Genomic DNA, 22,054 nt, shown 5'->3' on the forward strand with positions numbered 1-22,054 from the left:
GTTGTTATTTTCAAACCGATGCAACCCTAATTTTTATGTTTTGCACCACGTTGTTTAAATAGCAAATCCATTTGCGCCACTTTGTGGACTCATGGATGTCCCAGTCTATAAAGGAGGTGTGTATATATACATATATATATATATATATATATATATATATAATAAAAAAAAAAACTAGAACAGCCATTTGCTCCAGGGTATTCTGTATTTATTTAGTGCATTTATACCATAAACCCAGAGCGCTTCACAATCATGAACATGATTTTATAAAAAATATAATGTCATACACGTTAAATGTTTTCAGTCTAAGAACTTAACACTTTAGTATAATAACTCTGGGACCTTTGTGTATGACAGTCATAAAAAAGTCAGCACGTTTCTGTTGTAAATAGTTATTACATAATAATTTTTTTACAGTAGTATCTTAAACAGCATTGAGAATAGAGCTGGACAATATGATAAAAATAAATCTCATTTCATGATAGAAATCATCTCATATCTTGATAACATTATATATCATGACAATACCGTTTCTGTATCATTCATTCATTTTCTTTTCAGCTTAGTCCCTTTATTAATCCACCGTCACCACAGCGGAATGAAACGCCAACTTATCCAGCACATGTTTTACGCAGCGATGCCATTCCAGCCGCAACCCATCCCTGGGAAACATCCACACACATCCATATACCCAATTCACCTGTACTGTCTTTGGACTGTGGGGGAAACCGGAGCACCTGGAGGAAACCCACGCGAACGCAGGGAGAACATGCAAACTTCACACAGAAACGCCAACTGACCCAGCCGAGGCTCGAACCAGCGACCTTCTTGCTGTGATGTGACAGCACTATCTACTGCACCACTGCGTTCCCCACCATTTCTATATAATAAATCAATTAATGTAGTTTATAATCAATATATACATAGACCACATGTAACATATGTCTTTTTTACATTTTAAAAAAATATATATATATACTCAGAAATGTGCTCATTCATGTTTAATCTTATTTTTTTCACTTAATTTGGAACTTCAGGGCAAGCGTTTGGTTAAAAATTTCTAAATATAAAATAAATATTAAGAAAACATAAAACATTTTAAAAAAAAAACACGAATGATTACAATTGTTGGACCTGTAATCATTCATTTTTTTACGAAAAGTGTTTTATCTTTTATTGTTTTTTTATACAACTGAAAACTAAAAATATTTCTAAACAAATATTTTTTCTTCTGGAGAAAGTCTTATTTGTTTTATTTAGACTACAATAAAAGCAGTTTTAAATTTTTTAGATATTTTCAAGACACTTCTATACAGCTTAAAGTGACATTTAAAGGCTTAACTAGGTTAATTAGGTTAACTAGGCAGGTTTGCTGTTTGTTCAAACTACTTATTTAAATTGAGCTGAAACAACACAATTCTTGAGTTTTTTTTGACAACTTAATTGTTTTATGTTCAATCCACTTAAATATGTAAAAACTAACAAGTCAACTTAATTCCTTCATGTTGTCCCAACACAAATTGATTGTGTGGAATTCAACAATTTAAAATAAACAAGATCCACTTTGATTCAATGTTTATCTTGCAGGTTCTAGTCCAGTGTGTCACAAAAATGTAGCTCCCAATATATTAAAAGACAAACACGGCATAAAACTTGATGACAGGCTTTTGCGAAGAGGAATATACTCATATGAAAAGCCACAAGGGGCAGTAGAGGGTCACCCAGGTTAATGATCTGCCTCTTCGCAATCATCTGTTTACGAGCCACCGAATGAACCGTGATAAATGAACTGCTGGTGTTTCTCGAGGGAAGGGATTCCACAAACCAATTCTATCCTCCGCTAACAAACCTTTTGCAACCTTGACGTGTTGCCAACAAACACACCTGTTGATTTTCTAGCAGGCCTCACAGATGAGTTTCCACTGGAGGCCCTTAATTGGAACAAGACATCGCTATCAGTCCCTCGAAGAATCCCACCAACAAGCTCCCTATTTAGAGCACAGCTTAGCGCTTAAACGCTCCCAAACTGCGCTGAGAGACAGCGATGCGGGCGAGGAAACTTTAAAAGAGCTTTTCTCTAAACGCTAGACAGCAAAGCCATCGCGTTTCTTCTTAATTAGCCAGGCTGCGGCCAGGCAGTGTTGATTTACGGCGACGTGATTCCCCACACCAGACGTGCTCTCAGCCCAGCTTGGTTATTAATGAGCTTCCCTGTAATGTGAATTAATGTGCGAGCACAAAACAGCCTTTAAAGGTTAGACTTTTCAGAGTGGAGGGAAGAAAGAGGAAAATCTTTAAAGGTCATTCACTTTGCTCTCACATGAGTGTTTATTACTGAGCTCTATTGATTCCAAAATGATGAGGAGGGCGATGAGCGCGACGATGACTGAGGAAAACGACATCCTGGATGAATCCGAGGACAAAAAACACTAAAAATGATCCGTAATTTAAAATGATCACCTTAAAATTATACGTTTTTTATGTGTATTCTGAGCAGTTTTGAGAGACTGAATCATATATATAGATATTGAGTATTAATGTATGTTTCTCATTTTATTTTTGCTACAAGGAATGTATGAATGAATTAATAAATAAATAAATAAATAAGCAATAATAAAAAATAAACAAATGAATAAATAAACAAATAAATAAATAAATATTTATTTAAATAATTAAATAATTATTTAAATAATATTTAAATGTTTAAATAAACAAATGTTTATATATATATATATATATATATATATATATATATATATATATATATATATATATATAAACAAACAAACAAACTAATGAATAAACAAACTAATGAATTAATAAATAAATAAATAAATAAATAAATAAATAAATAAATAAATAAATAAATATATAAATAAATATATAAATAAATAAATAAATAAATAAATAAATAAATAAATAATAAAAGACAAGGAAGAAATAAGTAAAAACAAAAATTATGCAAATGAAATATGATAAATGAACAAATAGAAAATTAACAATAAACTTTGATTGACAATAATTAAACCTTTCTTGTTGATGTTTTAAAAAATAACAATAGTATTATTTATAGCTTGCTTTGTTTATATGTTATATATAGTAGCATGAACATGAAAACAAAAGAGACAGTAAATGTATTCTAGGCCTACAATATCACATTCATATTTAATGTTGTAAATGGGAATTTCTGATCTCACATGAGTGTTTATTACTGTGCTCTATTGATTAAGAAATAATTAAGAGGGTGATGAGTGCAGTGATGAGTGAGTAAAAGGACATGCTAAATGAATCTGTGGACAAAACATTAATCTGATGAAGCTGACCTGCACACAAAGCGATTGAAATCCAGGTGGATCTGTCTTGCTTCACAAAATCAACACAATGGTGTATAAGTACAACCCCAAATAAGAAAAAGTTGGAACAGTATGGGAAACATAGATAAAAAAGAAAGTAGTGATTTCTAAATTTACTTTGACTTGTATTTCAGTGCAGACATTACAACAAACATTATTTAATGTGATTCTTGTGAACAGTAAAGCAATTACCACTTTGTACCACAACAGTACGGGGTCTTTATTGTTGCATTTTGCAGTTCAAAATTACACACATTCTCTATTAGACTCAGGTTGGGACTGCAGGCAGGCCAATCAAGTACCTGTCTCCTCTTCCTCCGCAGCCAGGACTTTGTTCAGAATGTGGTTTTGCATTGTCTTGTTGAAATATGCATGGGTGTCCCTGGAAAAGAAGGCAGCATATTGTGCTCTAAAATCTCCATGTACTTTTCAGCATTAATGGTGCCATCACAGAAGTACAAGTTACCTTTGCCAAGGGCACTGACACAATCCAATACCATGACAGACCGTTGACATGTTGCTGGTTACAGTTTAATATGATCCTTTTCTTCTTTGGTCCGGAGCACACGACATCCATTTCTCCCCTAAAAATGCCTGAAATACTGATTCATCTGACCACAGTATATGTTTTCAATGTGTGATGGTCCAACCCAGATGCATCCAAGCCTAGAGAAGTCGACGGCACCTCTGGACACTGTTAACATTGGGCTTTCTTTTGGTACAGTACAATTTTAAATGGCATTTGTGGAGGTAACTACGTACAGGGATACCTGTCAAAGGCTTGTCAAAGTAGTCCTGAGCCCATTTGGTGATATCGCTTAGGATTAGGACTAGACAGGGCCGGAACGACCATAGAGGTGACCCAGGCGGTCGCCTAGAGTGGCAGAATAGAGAGGGTGGCGTCCGCGACATGTCCTCACTTTCGTCCATGACAATCCCCCCCCACCGCCCTGGTTCTTGCTATCGTACAAGCAATCACACCTTCGCCTCTTGTTTTTACTTTCGGTTTGAGGGCGGCATGATCATCTTTTGCCTAGAGTGCCAGTTCAGTTTGATCCGGCCCTGGGACTAGACTTTTCTTGGATGCTGCTTTTGTGCCAAATCATAATTACAATCACCTGTTGACATCACCTGTTTCAAATCACACCATTTAACTAATTTACCTGATTACTAGCCCTAAACTGCTCATGTCCAGACTTTATCTGGAATGTGATGTAGGTCTGAATGACAGGAAAGGACGTAAATTTACAAATTAAATTAACCATGACCAGACAAATCATGAAATATTTTGTGATCATATTTTCTGCAATACAATACAAGTCAAAGTAAATTTGGAAATTACTACTTCCTTATTTTATTTGTGTTTTCCATACTGTCCCAACCTTGGAATGATTTGGGGTTGTACATATAAGTACTGTACATAAGTACACAATATATATACTTTTATTTCCATTTTTGAGATATTGAATTTTACGGTTGTATAATATCTACACAGCTGAAATACAACCCTAAGGCTGTATGTCACTTTTGAGCTAGCACTCAAATCACAGGGGAGGAGTGACGGGACAAAACCACACAACTGTCACCACAACCAACTAAAAAAAAAAACACTGCTCTGCAAAAACTCTCATAGCTGTGCGTTTCTGCAGTGCAAAAACTCTTTGGTGGACACGCGTTATAACTACTAAAAGTGCAGATAGATAATATTGATCAACTCAGGCTCATTCTCAAAAAACGTACCGCTATATACATTTCTGGAGAGCACCAAATATGTCCCAGGAGCTATGTTTTTTGCAGTTTTTGTTTTCACGAATCCACCAGAGGCCGCTGTGTACACTTTTTCAGATCTCAAATTTCTCTCGCGAGTGCCATTCGCGCCTGCTGTTCTAGTGTAAATCCGCCAGAGGCCACTGTCGACTGACTGCTTGACTGACTGAATGACTGACTGATCAATCGACTGACCCACCCTCCTCAATCCCTAAACCCAACCGATAGTGCTCTCAAAAGTACAGATTGACCCGCCCACCCACTTACCTAAACCCAACCGACAGCCCAGAAAAAGCAATCCAGAAAATAGAAAAGCCCTCACCTGATTTTACCACGGTATCAGACTTTACCACATTTTCACCCTGTTATTTATTTATTTTATTTTTTGGCTTTTGTTTTTGTTTTACCCACATTCTGGAACCGTTCGTCGTCCCGTCATCGTGGTCAACTCCGCTCTGCGTCTCAAGTCTGGCAACGTACATGGCGAGCAACTGGACAAACTGGTAACAGCGGGAAAGCCTTCCATATGAAGGTAAGCGGTCAGCTGGTAAGCGCTAAATAGAACGGCGTCATACCGCCCCATAGCATTTGTTTAAAAAAAATGCAGCCATACATACTTCTGGCTACATAATTCACCATCTCCAGAAATGTATATAGGGCTATGTTTTTCGAATGAGCTCATGTTGCATAAAATTAGTGTTGAAACAATGGGTCAATTTGTTTCAGAAACTTAAAGCTAATACTGATTTAACCAGGTTCAGTTAAGGTGTAAAAGCCCGTGCTAAATATTTTGTCCAATGCTGATGCTAATTTAAGATGGAATGATGGTTTAGACATAAATCAGTGACTACATTTACATGGACATCAGTAATCGAATTATTTGCTTTAATCTAATTAAGAGAATAATAAGACTAAGGTGTTTACATGAGTTGCATTTAGAATGTTCCTTTCATGATCCCGTTTTACATGTTATAGCACATAATTCGATTAACGTCATTGCGTCACCGCGCAATCTGAATTTCCTTCAGAGTTTCATGTAATTTCGGGTGTTTTATTTTTAATTTGCCGACTTTAACTGCAGTTTGGCACTTTCACCTTCATTCACGAAAATTTCATGCTCGCCACTGCTGGAAGTGTTTTTTTAATGAAAGTTTATACCGCATGATGAATGGAAGAAAAAAAAAACCCTGAGTTTCATGATGCAGGTGCCTGTGGTCTGCACTGACTGGGTAGGTGCAAAGAGTGTCAAACAGCCATGTGCATGCGTGCGTGCGTGCGTGTGTGTGTACTAAATGCCGCTTAAAGTCCTACATGACGGTAATAATTTGATTAAAGAGTTTACATGTCTCTAATGGACTTCGATATTGCGACAAAAATCGGCATACTCCACACGTCTTAATTCGATTTCTCTTTAGTTCAATTATCACATTAATCTAATTAAATTAATTAAAAATCATTGTTTACATGGTTAACTCTTAATCAGAGTATTGTCTTAATCGCATTAATATTGAATTATTGGTGTCCATGTAAACGTAATCAGAATATTGTGATTTAAGACAGATAAGACTTTAAAATACTAGAAAACAATACTTCAGGAAAATTGTTTCACAGATTACTAAACAACAACAAATATTTCACTGACTATTTATCTCACACCTAAATTATTAAATGATTTTGGCTATGCAACAATTCTGTTTTTACTAACAATAAAAACTATACATGTCTTTCAATCATCACAGAGAGATTCTTATCAAAAGGGTAAAATGTTAATGAGCTCTGCTTTAAACATTTCAATTACTGTATATCACTGATCTTGCCGTCTGAGAAGGTCATGATTGGTCTTTATGTGAGCATTTACTGTAACATGCTGATTGGCTTTTAAAATAGGAACCATATATAATCAAGATAGAGATAAACTTTCAACATGAAACTTTAAATTATGTAACAAAAAAAAAATCACATGATGTAAATAAACACAGAATGATAATGAACAACTCAATTTTGACCAAAAATTTCTTGGAGAACATCATAATTCCAAGGTGATAAAATAGCAAGCATCAAATGAGTCTGATTGACACGAGACTCTCAAGACCCCAGTAAGCATTTACTTATTAATAAAGAGAAATGTCAAACTCTAGACTAGCAATTATTAATTTCTATAGCTTGTGATTTCTCTCCACAGGTTTTGTGTGACTTAAGTGATATTATATCATCTTGTTATATGTTATTTAGTGAACAACAGCCTATTGAAAATAAGAGGAGACATGTGAAAGAAAGAGCCATTAAAAACAGGTGCAGGCTTTTAAGAGCAGCAAGGTCACCAGGCCATCCATACAGCTAATCAGTCTTTCCACCAATAAAGCGCACTACATTCATTTGTAGAAACCAATGAAAGCATTGATGTGCTTTAATGAGCGTCTCCTTATAACCTCTTCTGTTAGGCACTGATGAAACCTACATCTGACTCCAGCACATGTGGAAATGAAGAAATTAAGAAACATTTTACAGGCCAACCAAACTGTATTCCTTGCCAAAAAAGAATGTGTTTCAGTCAATAAGAAGTGTGAAAGAGAATGAAAACATTATGTAATGTAATGTATTAACAACGGTAAATATTGTAATTGCCAATGAATTAATGACTGAATTCATATAGCACATGTAATCTGTATTGCTGCACACTCGGTGGTCTCACCTCACAACCATCAGTGTGCCAAAACATATGTATGTATGTATGTATGTATGTATGTATGTATGTATGTATGTATGTATGTATGTATGTATGTATGTATGTATGTATTGATTGATTTTTTGTTTTATTTTTATTTCAGTTAATGTCATACAATATTTTATTATTATTATTATTTTTGTTGTTGTTGTTGTGATTATTATTATTATTAATATTATTATTAAAAATGTTTAGTTTTATAGTTTGCTGGCACCATTTTTTATCTTTAAAGTACTTTGTCAAAAACAGATTCCAGAGCATAAATTCCCTGCTGAAAAATCCAGCTTAAACCAGCCTACCTGGTTTTAGAGGGGTTTTGGCCTTTTCCAGGCTGGTTTCCAGCCATTTCCAGCCTGGTCTTAGCTGGTCAGGCTGGAAAATGACCAGGCTGGTCAACCAGCTTAAACCAGCCAACCAGGCTAGGCTGGTTTAAGCTGGTTTTGTCAGTAGGGTTGTATTAATGACTTAAAGGAAATATAATATAAATAATATAAAAATATATATTTTGACCAATTCACAAAATTAGTTATTAACCATGCACATTAACTTAGGCTTTTAAAAAATAGACTTTTTAATGAGAAGGATAATCGAAACTGTGTGATGTGCTTCTAAGAGCTTATTATGCTTCCAATGACACATGACATACACATGATTTTTAAGCATTGCCAACTAGCCTTACATAGCCAGATCTATACATTATATTCTGTACAACACACGAGTGCAAGCACAAACAATAATAGCAATAGCTCACGTATTAGCCTCTAGTGTCACTAATAACAAGCAGTTTCTGATTTCAACATATAGTCTTATCAAGAGTCTTACATGAGTATGAGATGATGATCTGCAGCAGCAAACAGTCCTTGTGAAGGATGGTCTGCAGGAGTAGAGCTGGATTATAGCCGGGTCCACAAACCAGTAACTCCAATAGACATAACGAGGATCCTTCAGATGATGAAAAATCCCTTTAAAAAACAGAAATCATAGATGAATTTAGTATGTCAATTGCCACATAACTAGGAATTCATTAATACATGGCATGTTGATTCATTGATCAAAATCATACTGCTGATCAAATGTTTGGGGTATAAAAAGAGTGAATTATAAAAATATAAAAAGAGTGAATTATAATAATCATTTAAAACAATTTTTTATTGGAATTTATTTTAAAATGTTACTTATTTGTGTAAAAGCAAAACTAAATGGTATTTGTGCTGCTTATTTTTTTTATATTTATTTGTTGTGTTTTAGGTTTCATACACACATACACACACAGTATACAGCGGGGAAAATAAGTATTGAACACATTGTCATGTTTTTCATGGAAAAAATATTTCTAATGGAGCTGTTGACATGGAATTGAATCAGATTTTGTCTTGTCTATCCAAACTGATCTTTATTTTGTATTTTCTATTGGATTCAAGTCAGGTGATTGGCTGGGCCATTCTACAGCTTAATTTTCTTTCTCTGAAAGCATTTTAGAGTTTCCTTGGCTGTACTTTGGATCATCGTCTAGCTAAAATGTCTTCGCTGGTTTCAACATTATCATCCTGCTAATGTAGAAGTTGGACTGAAACAGCTAATAATAATTTACACTGAGGATGGGCAGAGGGTTGCTGAATAACAGAGATTTCACATATTGGTATTTATGAATACTGTTTGCCTGTGTCATTTCATTTTATGACACGTAACTTAATTTGCAAACTAATTTGATTTATTTTCTTTGCATGTATGGATTTTTTACCACCGTCAACAGCAACAACAAATATGTTTTTGGATAAAATGATGACGTGTACTTATTTTCACCGCTGTATATAGGATTACCAACACAACAATAATAATAATAACAGTAATAATATACAAACAAAAAAGAAAAAAAATCCCAAATGTGAATTATTTTTGATTCTATGAAGTTGTTAGAGTGGCTGGCTTAGGCAAAGAGAGTCGACTCCAAAAGAGTTCCAGAATCGACTCCAGGACAGCAATTGACTCCCAGAGTCAAGTCTGTTCCGAAGCAGTTACATGCTACAGTTATTATGCTCATTCTCAAGCACGATGAACACCGAAGGCGCCAGATTCGAATGCGTGTTTACACGTTTTACGCTTTTGCTTTTGCGACCAGGAGTACTCTAGGTTATAATTGTGCCATGGGATGAAGATTGAACACCTTTTACATTGTGGTTTTAAAGCATTTTGGTTTGGATCTGCCTGGGATGACAAGTTTGCTGTGTTATAAATTAAATAGAACCTGTGTATGTGTGTGAATTTGAAGCGGATAAGATACTATTGGCAGATTGACGTCTTAAATCAACGCTGCAGGTAAAATTATGATGTTATGTTTGGCTATTGGTTGCTGCTATAAGCTCAAGTTACTTTTTTATTTACCTTATGCTATTTCATGAATAAATGAATAAATAAATAAAACACTAATTATATAATTGGTAACCAAGTAACCAAGAGTAAACAAGGCAACCATAACGGAGACAGTTGATTAGTCACATGGGTGTTATGTTTGCTATATCTAATTTTATTCTGCAAATGCATTTCCATCTCTCTATTATTCGCATTGAACCTTTTTGAACCTTATTATTTTTGTGCTAAGCAAAGATTTATCATAAAGTAAATATTAAGCAAAGATTATTTTTTACATGTTTGTGTATTATTTATATTTATCATGCGATCCATGCAAATACAATAAAACAAAACTATTCAAAACTATTTAGCTACAAATATATTTAAATGTATAATTTGCATCGTATTCATAAATATATCTTCTACCTATATATATATATATATATATATATATATATATATATTTTTTTTTTTTTTTTTTTTTCTCTCAGGTGCACTTTATGTTACATGTGTATATATACCTAAAAAAATACACAGTACACACAACTATATTATGTCAAAAACTGCTATTTTGGATGTGATTAATTAAGATTAATCTAATTTTATTTGGTGTTTTCACACTCGTCAATCAAATTCACACATTCACACTTCTAAATGTGCATTAACTCAAGGTGATGGAAATGCAGCTAGTGCTACATTAAATGAAACAATGTACAAAGAAAGCAAACTTGTACTAAGGTCCATTCATTCTGCACGGTTCTGCTGAAGAATAAACACTGCATAATCTAAAATGCCAACCATTCAACTAATCATCATTCTTTCACCAGCAAACTATTCAAGGGTGCTTACAAAAGACAAACAAGGTGACTCGAGCTGGATAAAGTCTGAAGGCGCATTGTATTATATTGTATTTCCTCTGTAAAAAGCATTGGTGAGATGAAGAATGTTAGGAATCAAGGACATCTTATCTTCATTCAAATGAACGCAGCAGAACAACAGCTTTGTCACAAAGAAGACAGTGTCATGTGGTCTTCATTGTTTTCGTACACCTTCTGAAGACAGACTAACAGTGCTAGCAAACAGAAAACCACAAACTTGTGATTTTTGAAACATGTATGTTATCTATAGTTAAGATGCAGCAATAATTCTATTCCTCAAAGCCTCATTAACAACCATAAGCAAATGATCATAATGATGCACTGTTTTTCTTAGCTTTGGTGAGCTGATAAAGGAGATAAATCTCCTTACACTTCCCAACTGCTATTATCCTTAAATTAAATATCATTCATTCATTCATTTATTCATTCAATGACTGTTTTGTTGAGGTGTGTTCACACCTGGTTGTTATGGTCTGAAAAATCAAATAAAAGATGTCACTTAGCATTCACACTGTCCTTCTTAAAGTTGTATGACTGTTCTCACTTTCGTTTTCCCTTTCGCACTTATATTTAAATTGCAGGAAGTTATGCTGCAATATAAGAAAGATCAGAAAAACCCTCACTCACTGACACTTCTCTCAAAGAAATCATGAAAAGGGTCATAAATGAACAAAAGACACAACAACACACAACCCAATACTCACCTTAAAACCAGGTGCAAATGGGAATATGTTTTCCATGTCTACTTGTGATTTGATCAACCAAAACACACCTTAAATCTTTCCCCAACAGTGTTTTTTTACACTGTAATAATGCTAGGTTCCACACAATTCCTTCATGCTGTCCCAACACAAATAAATTACGTTAACTTAATTGTTTTTTTTAAGTGCATTGAACATTTATTATTTATTATTTATTATTTATTTATTAATCCAATTTATAACACAATGGAGTTCAATGCTGAATACACTAATTGAGCTGCCTTTACCTTGATTTGCTCGCAGATGTTAGATGTACGTCAAGTGACAGTATTTACAGTTTAAAAGTCTGATTCATTAAATTGAACAACATTTAATTGAATCATTTAATTTCAGCTCAGCTATAAAACTAAACAGAAAAAGGTTATGTTAAATTCAAAATGACGATTTCTGTCAAAGGCATTCACACAACCACCTCCCCAATGTTCTCACTCTCTTTTTAGATGGGATGGCAGGCCAAATCAAAGATAACAATGGGCCAACTTTGGCCCGCGGGCCCTGGACATCTCTGACCTAAATAAAGACATAAAAATGTCTCCTATCACACCAATGGTAATAAAATTAGCCCTGATAACCATAGCAAACATCACTAACTACCATTATTTATTTCTGACCTTTGTGAAGAGCAACTATTTAAAACCCAAACAGACACAAATATAAGACAACTAAAGCTCTGCTATAAAAAGTGAGCATTACACTTTAGATAGACAGCATATTTGTCATGTCAAAGCGCTGGTAATCCACCCAATATCCCACTTTAACAGTCACGATAAATCTGTAAACTACACCACAAGCTCAGGTTTCGCTGTTCATCTCCATCTCAGAAACTAAAAAGTGTACATAATGCTCCCTGATTTATGGGTATATCTCGTCTCCTTTATTACTTTTTTATTTAATAATCCAAGCTGTCAGTTTTCCAGAGTGTTCGAGCGAGGAGATGGGGTCTGGTTTTGGTGCATGGCCTCACGGCTCTGGTGGGGCCCTCACCGCGAGACCCTCAGGGAGTCGTGAACGCAGCGAGGCTAAATAAATAAATAAAAATTGGAACAGGCAATAAAAAGGCACTAATTTAAATCCCTTGGACTTCACGGAAGGGCTGACGATGGGTGATTTGTGCGAGCGGGACACGCGATGAAATCATGCTAGAGTGGGAGTCTGGAGCTGAGTTTGGGGGAAGGGGGGCTTGAGGAGGGTGATGTGAGATGTGCCTGACATTCTGCGTGGCTTCACAGTCCTCCTACAGGCTCCATTTCAGACTTTCACACCCGGGCTGAAGACCCGCGGCGCATGTCAGCATAAACAGCATGACTAACTGTGGCATCTGCATCTGGCCTGCATTAGGGCTGTGAGTCTGGGGGTCTGGTGACTGCAGGAGTGTATTAACTGTGTTTGTGTGCATCTAACGCATGAAGGAAAACTGAAAGGCCACGCTTGACTCATTTGGGTGAGCTGAAGCAGCAACTCAGTTCATTATTTAACTTATGTCTTTTTGTGTGTGTGTGTGTGTGTGTGTGTGTGTGTGTGTGTGTGTGTGTGTGTGTGTGTGTGTGTGTGTGTGTGTGTGTGTGCGTGTGTGTGTGTGTGTGTGTGTAATAAAACCATGAGCTCAGCAATAAAGGTACAGAGTAAACTGATGTTTTATTGTGTCTCACATGCAGTCTTGGGGTAATGTGTTACAAGTGCTATTAATTTTACTAATATGCAACCAGATTCAAACTTTGGAGGCTTTAAAAAAGAATTTTAAAGAAATAAGTGACATTTATTAATATTAACATTTAAATTAATAAAAATTAGATTCATTCATTCCTTCATTTTCCTTCGGCCTAGTCCCTTTATTCATCAGGGATCACCACAGCGGAATGAACCAACAACTTATCCAGCATGTTTTACACAGCGGATGCCCTTCTAGCTGCAACACAGTCCTGGGAAACACCCATACACTCTCACATTCACACACGGCCAATTTACTTTATTCAATTCTTGTATCTTGTATTCTTTATCTCGCATGTCTTTGGACTGTGGGGGAACCCTGAGAACACCCACGCCAACACGGGGAGAACATGCAAACTCCACACTGAAGTGCCAACTGACCCAGCCGAAACTAAACCACTAAGCCACCATGTTGCCCCATAAATTAGATTATTATAAATAAAATAATCTCTCAGAAACGTAAGTAGTGTCATTATTTACGTAATTACCAGTCATTAGCTTCTTTCATGAGTCAAATGTCACTTTAAAATAAAGTATTTTAAAAATGAGGGGGGGGGGTGTGATTTAACTGATTTACATTTTGGAAGATATTATTTAATATGAATAAATAAACAAACATCAACATGAATATACAATTAAAATACATAAATAATTTGAAAATTAACAACTGCACATATAAGGTGAAGAATTAAGGAACCGAGAATTCCTGTAGCAAAACAACCATTCATTTGTGTTGTGTTTTATTTTCATATTCATTTATTCTTCATTTAATTATTTTATTTAATCATATGATCATTTGTCATTAATATAATTATCATGATATCATGTTATTGCTCATTAGTTAATGATTTGATTATTAATATTGATTATTATCTGTCATTTGATTGTTTTTGTATTTTATTATTACTATTTTACTATCATTATCGCGAGTCTTCGCTGATGTCCAGCGTTCTCCAGCCTCCAGCTCTGCACAAGATGTTTGGCCATAGGAGAAATGGTCGTACCTAACTGAGCCTGGTTTCTCTCTAGGTTTTTGAATTGAACTAAACTACACTGAACTGAACTTAAATTCTGAAAACTAAACTGACACTTTTTTAATTCACTATAATCTTTACCCTTTATCATCATTACTTCATCTCCTGCTTCCGCTTCTCTCTAGCTTTCTCAGTCAACTCCTATATTAATATGGGGCTGTCAATTCAGTTAAATACTGGATAACAGGTTTGGGTATTGGGCGACTTCGCTGGCTTGCTGTCTGGATATCCATTTTCTGACACAATCTGGTGTCCGGGGCTAGATCTTATTTACCTGGTGCAAAGAGTGTAAGCTAACAAGTGTGACAATGTATTTGTACTCTGAAAGGTTATTATTTAAATTATATACTGTCCAATAAAACAGAATAAACAAAAAAAAAACATGAAAATAAATAATAACAATAAAAACCATAATTGCTACTCAATAAAAAGTCACAAATAATTAAAACCTATGTGTTTTATTGTTTATGTTATTGCCATAATATGTTGTCAACGCATCATGCAGTTATGAAATCAACGTTTTTATTATTAAGGAAAAACAAAATACAAAACTACTTAGCCCTGTGTGAAAAAAGTGTTAGCCCCCTGAACCCAATAACTGCAACGAAATTAGCAGCAACGACTGCAATCAAGCTTTTTCGATAACTGTCTGTCATAGCGCTGTGGATTAATTTTGGCCCACTCATCTTTGTAGAATTGTTGTAATTCAGCCACACTGGAGGGTTTTCGATCATAAACCACTTTTTTAAGGTCATGCCACAGCATCTCAATTGGATTCAGGTCAGAACATTGACTAAGCCACTCCAAAGGCTTAATTTTGTTTTTCTTCAGACACTCAGAATTGAACATGCTTTGAATCATTGTCCTGCTACAGAAGTCCTAACCCTAACGCCTAATTTGATTTTTTTTTTAAATATTGCTTTTAACGCTGACAACATATAACACAAGTAACATAGGTTCTACGAAAATTGGCAACAAAAAAATAATGCTTTCAAAGGCATAACAAATGCTTTCGATTACTTTCAAAAGGAAAAAAAATCAGCATTTTTGTGCTATAATTGTTTTATTTTGTGCTTATTTAAGCAAATAACAACAGCTAAATGTAAACGACGGTAATTTAAATGACAAAAAGTTATATAAATTAATAACTGTGACTATATATTTATTTTAAAAATGCTTTTGTTTCTCATCAATTTTAATTTTCTTAAAGTATGCACATATAAAATTACATCAGGTGAATAAAATGTGGTTTTGCATCAAACATGACAATAAATATGTTTATTTTATTTTAAAAAGTATATATTTTTAAATGTATATATTTATATCTCAACATATATTTATATCTCTATATATTTTTAACATATGGCAACCCACATGGAAGTGTAATTGAAATGATAAAATAAATCTAAAAGTATTAATAAAATATAGGGTTAATAACTCAGACTTTACCTCAGCAGCTCCTGTGTGAACAGTGTGGGGTTTATTACGCTCAGCCACTTTGTGTCCTGGCTGCTCATTCCCTCTGGAAACTTTACAGTTTTGCTTCCATCACCTCCACTACCACAGCCTGCCTGGAAAACCCTGGAGAGAGCAAAAATCATATATAAAGGGAAAAACACAGCCCTATCAAGGAGCTTATACTGTCCCTCTAGTTCCCAATAACCCCAAAGTTCCTCTTGACGGTTGTGTCACCTGTGCAGCTCTGCTAGAGGTGATGTAAGGATGATCAGTACGGTCAGTAGTTGGTTACACATGCTCTGTATGGCATAAATCCAAGATCCTGGAGCTCCATCAGGCCTCAGCAGCTCCTCCGCAGAGTCACACACACTCCACATCAGATGCTCCACACACTGCAGAAGAGCTGTGATATCAACCCTGGAGGAGGCAATCAAACACCACATATTAGGAACAACCCAGCAGCACTGTCACACTGTGTCCTAACCAAAGTTTTCTAGCAAAAAAAAGTTATATGATTTTTTTCACTTATAAAAAAAAAGAAAATTATTTGAACTCAAACTTGGGAAAAATACTGACAAATGTGATAAATGATAAATTTACTGATAAATTATATTTATAACCCAAACTTTAACCAGACAGTTTGCTTTGTATATATTATATATTCCAACTTGAGTTAAAACAATCCAGCATTTTTCAGACCTTTAAATACTCAGTAATCAAATTTGACTAAATTTATTATGTTTTGCCCACTATGTTCTTCTTGCTGACTTTTCAATACTGATATATTTCAGCTTAAAAACCATCTTATTATACAGCATTATTATTATTATTATTATTATTATTATTATTATTATTATTAGTAGTAGTAGTAGTAGTAGTAGTAGAGTAGTAGTAGAGTAGTAGTAGTAGTATCATTATTAAATTAATAATTTTTTTCGCAAACTGTATTTAAAAACTGTATTTCTATGATTGTCCCTTTCTTTTACTCTCCAAATTGTAATGGGTTTTTACTAATGTTTTAATAATGAGACATTTGTTTGTTCGTTCATTTATTTATTTGTAGTTTTGGAGGGCTCCTACAGTAGGCTTACATCCATCTAATGTAAAAAGAAAATAAATGAATAAATCTCATCCCTTAAAGCATCACAATATAAAAAATGCTGGGTTGCTCCAACCCAAATTTAGGTCAAATCTTCAAAAATAATAATCCAAATATGTTATGTTATGTTCGTTATGTTATGATATCTCTGCAAAAGTAATATTTTCTTACTTACAGGGTTCATACAAATTTTAACTACTAAAATTCCACGACTTTTCCATGATTTTCCAAGACTTTCAAGTAAATTTTCATGACCTAATGTTTCATGCAGTGTCTACATGGTAAAAAAAACAATACATGCTAAAATTTATTACAGCATATCATAAAACACGCAACAATCTATTTAGTTTCAATTTATATTTATTCATTTTTTTATCCAGCTTAGTCTTTTTATTAATCAGGGGTCGCCACATGGAAGAAACCCACGCGAACACTGGGAAGAACATGCAAACTCCACATAGAAGTTCCAACTGACCCAGCCGAGGCTCAAACCAGCAATCTTCTTGCTGTGAGGTGATTGTGCTACCCTCTGCGCCACCGTGATGCCCAATTTATATTTATATCTATGTCAAATTTATTTAGATAATACTTACACCACACTAATAATGTGAGAGTGTGCGGTTGTCCAAGGACAGAAAAGAAGTAAAGACAACTAACTTATATTCAATTATACAAATATCTGTTTTCCATGACTTTTCCAAAACTTTGTGGGTTTTTCTGATTTTCCAAAACTTTTCCAGGCCTGGAAAATGAATGAATGAACGGAAATTGCATTATTTTCTAAATTAATTTCATCAATTTATTTTATTTATTTAAGGACTTTAAAAGTTGCATTTGCTTGATCAAAAATTCAATAAAAACTGTAATATTGTGAAACAAGAAATTATTTTTATTTTAATTTATAATAATAAATATTTTCTATTTCAATATATATTTTAAATGCAATTTATTCCTATTATTTCCAAGTAATAAAGTTTAAAATGTAAATAATATTATAAATATACTTGTATATTTATACTAATATAAATATACTGATGCATTTTATCAATAGTCAACCTTTTGAACAAATATATCAAATGAATGAATGAATGAACGAATGAATTGACCCCAAACTTTTAAAAAGCTGTGGAAATTTCAAAATAATTTAGCATGCACAATTAAATATCCTTTAACCAACCACAGACAAATATCATACCATATAACACAATCTCATTCATCCTTTCTTTTCCATTACACATTAATCAGAAAAATAACCTCAAACACGTGCATGTCCTTCTTAATTTAAACCACAGAATGTGTGTATTATGCACTCTCAGACAGAGCAGACAGAAAGGTCGATCTCTCCGCTTTGGTTCCCTATCAAACTCAACTTTTCATCACCTACCACCATGTTCTGCTTTATAGCACAGCAAAAAAGTTCCCCTTTCAGCAGATAGCACAGAAAAAAAACAAAAAAACAGAAGAGCCCATCTGCTTGGCAGACCCCGAGCTCACCCGACACTGAAGAGCTCATCACCGGGTGTCCTTGCAGCAAAAGCTCATCTGCTGAAACAAAAGCCCTTCCCTTCGGCTCTGGGCGATCTGCTCTTTCTCATCAGTCCTAGAGTGGAGGGGAAGCATGCTCTTGTGGCATCTTTAACCACTTTAAGTATGTGTTAATGCTACGCACAAGGCACGGGCGGTTGGGCCCGGTGTAGCATGAAAGAAGCGGGCCCTCCGCCAGGCGCTGAGGCAGGGCCATGTGCTAACAAAGAGAGACTGTTCTACAAATCTGGAGATCTGCTTTGACCCCTGGGGCTGAACACCGGCATAATCACTAAAGCATTCAATGCTGTCTGCTAAGCCCGGGGTTCCTGATAGAAGGTGGGCTTGTGCAGAAATACGGTAAGATCGTTCAGTCAGACAGCTTGGATGACTGCGCTCTGTTAGAATGTGCTTGAGTGTGACCGCTGACCACAAGAAACAGACAGGGGATTTTATACATGCACGGCCGTTTCCGGAATTGACACAATGCAGCGATGTAACAATCAAATGGCACATGTGAATGGTACATGGTATGGAAAAAAAATGTAAAAAGAAGGGCTTTGCTGCTTTTTTAACAGGTTACACAACAACCACACTTTATATGAAAGTTAGCAAGGCCTGAATTTCAGAGCAGAATAGCAGGTAGTTTTTCATAATTCAGTAGCCTTGTCAATAAAGTTTACTCTTTGCACTTCAAGACTAAAGTATAAGGCAGGGGTCTTAAACTCAAATTGGCGGGGGGCCATTTTAGTGACTGAAAATTCATAGGAGGGCCGTTTTAACATTCAAGCACAAGAAAAAACTTAATTAGTGCATCTTAGGACAACAGATATGATGATTATTTAATTCAAGCATTACCTGTCATAAATCAGCACGTTTTTTGCTTCACACAACTGCTGAAATATGACTGTGGCTGTTTAAATGAGCATTTTGATATTTAAATAGTCGTAATAATGATAATAATAATAATTATTATTATTATTCTATCCCAACCAATTGTTGCATTGCCAAAAGTTTAACAGATATCGCAAGAACAGCAGAAACAGTGTGGGTTACTTTACTGACTTTAATGGCAATTGTTCTTCTCAGTATCTTTCTTTTTTGTAAAACTACAACAAAGAGGTGAAAAGTAAGTATATACTCAGATTTACTTTAACATGCTCAACATGTTTAACATGTTAGCCAGCAGTAAGTTGTACATAGTTTTCATAGAAATCTCAAAATGCATATGAGGAAAATCTATTAAATGAGACCATTTGAATCAAATATTAGCTAAATTAACACTTTTGTTACACCACCAGCATAACATGTGAGCCATGAAAAAAGTGATATAAAGCTGATAATAATCAAATGACCCTTAAATGTTTACAAAAATAGAGCTTTAGTAAAAAAGTGCACACATGCACATTTATTTCAACGTTTAAATCAGCCCCAGAAATAATCTGCATGTGCTTTACTTTCGACCTCACACTGACAGAAACTGAAAGTAAAACTGAAATACAGTATAATATAGTGCATTACTTTAAATGTCCGATAGGTGGGGGAGGGGGGTATCAAAACCACAAGTGGCTATATGCACAACAATGATAGTGATTCAAAAACATATGTTTTGGGGGGCCAAATCCTGTTATATTTATGAATTCAGATGTAGGTCGGAGGGAGGAGGAGTTTGAGGCCCCGTTTACACTAATACGTTTTAGATTTAAAATGACATTTTTAAATGAAAATGATCCGCGTCCACACTGCCGTTTTACCTAGCATTTCTGAACAACTCTCCGTCTACAATACACCATTGAAAATGCACATCATGTGACCACACACACACACACACTGTGCCATGCACTGCAGCATATCTACCCAGATGAGAGCTGTGCACGTCGGACTGTTCATCAAGGATCTACCGCTCAACCGCTGGATCTAATCTCACTATATTTGTTAAACGTGTTATTTAATTCATCTTGTTGTCTATTATCCAATGACATAATTTTGGTCTTTTGAATCTATTACTTGTTCTCAGGTAACGTGTTTTGGCTGAGCGCAAAGATAAGTTAATAATTAATGTAACCACATACACTGATTCTGCACATTTGACTGATTGTTTGCCTTCAAACATTCAAGCCTTAAATTTAATATCTTAATAGAAGCTTTGAATGCAAATAAGATGTTTTGCTGTATATGAGTCGGAATGACAGCTATGGTAATTCTATAGAATTCTGGTAGTTCCAGTGGTGTTAAACTTAGTTCCTGGAGGGCCGCAGCTCTGTTCAGTTCAGCTTTAACTCTAATTAGGCACACCTGATCAAACTAATTGAGGCCTTCAGGCTTGTTAGCAATCAGCAGGTGAGTGTGTTGGTGCAGGGTTGAAACTAAACCCTAAGTGAGTGTAACACCCCTGTCCTAAGAGAATGTTGAAAAGTTGTGTGTATAAAAAAAAATGTGTCAGATTATATTTGGTCAGTGTATTCTGTCCTATAGGGCCTGTTTACACCTCATCACATCATGCATTTTCAAATCCAATTCTCTGATTCACTAAACATTTCATTTAAATTTGGCCAAATAAATCTGTCTCCGTTAAACAAATATAAATCTAATCTTTAAATCACATGCCATATGCAAATTTACCTAGACCCAAAGTGTCAGATTCACAGCGTTTGATTTTATTTGTATTTTTCACAGAATGTAAGATTATTTTAATCAGCATGATTTCATATGTAGGCTACAAGAGGTGTGGGGGGGGGGCTCACTTTTAGAGACAGACCATTTAGAAACAGGTGATTAATAATTATATGAACATATGATCTCATACAGCCGTCCCCCGCGCTTTTATAATGTCCGCTATGCCCCTGCATACTTTACTTTACATACATACATTACGTACATTTATTACAGCTAGATATCAACCAAATTAACCTATTTGAAAAAGATATATATTTTATTCTCAGTGATACAAAAAAACTGATTTTTATAATTAAAGGAATATTTTAAAGTCATCATTTATTCTCCTTTCACTTGTCACAAACCTGTTTGAGTTACTTTTTTTTGTTAAACACAACATAAGTTATTTTGGAAAAATGCTAGAAACCTGTAACTACTGACTTCCACAGTATTTATTTCCCTATGAATGTAAAAAAAAAAAGCCTCAAACTGGTGTGGAATAAAGTCAAGTAAATGATGACGGAATTGTCATTTTTGGGTAAACTATCAATTTAATAATAAATAGTGAATAGTATGTTGTATTTTTCTCAGCATAATACACTGAATTTTTTTACTGGATTTACTAATTTTTTAGGTAAGTGGTTGCAAACAATTGATATGGGCTGAATTAAAAAAAACAAATTATGTTGAACATTAATACATTTAATTTGTTTAAATTTAGCCCATTCATTCATTCATTTTTGT

General features: G+C 34.7%; 1 protein-coding gene across 1 annotated transcript in view; it reads right to left on the bottom strand.

Moving 5' to 3' along the window:
- kiaa0825 (KIAA0825 ortholog) overlaps positions 1-22,054 on the bottom strand; it is a 342,528-nt gene that overhangs the window by 194,410 nt on the left and 126,064 nt on the right. The window contains exons 11-13 of the mRNA XM_056458473.1: positions 16,267-16,449; positions 16,024-16,155; positions 8,668-8,807 (exon numbers count right to left, since the gene is read on the bottom strand). Of these exons, the coding sequence (XP_056314448.1) occupies positions 8,668-8,807; positions 16,024-16,155; positions 16,267-16,449 (455 nt within the window). The remainder of the gene's footprint in view (positions 1-8,667; positions 8,808-16,023; positions 16,156-16,266; positions 16,450-22,054) is intronic.

Source organism: Danio aesculapii, chromosome 5 (genome assembly GCF_903798145.1).
Source record: "Danio aesculapii chromosome 5, fDanAes4.1, whole genome shotgun sequence".
Lineage (NCBI taxonomy): Eukaryota > Metazoa > Chordata > Actinopteri > Cypriniformes > Danionidae > Danio > Danio aesculapii.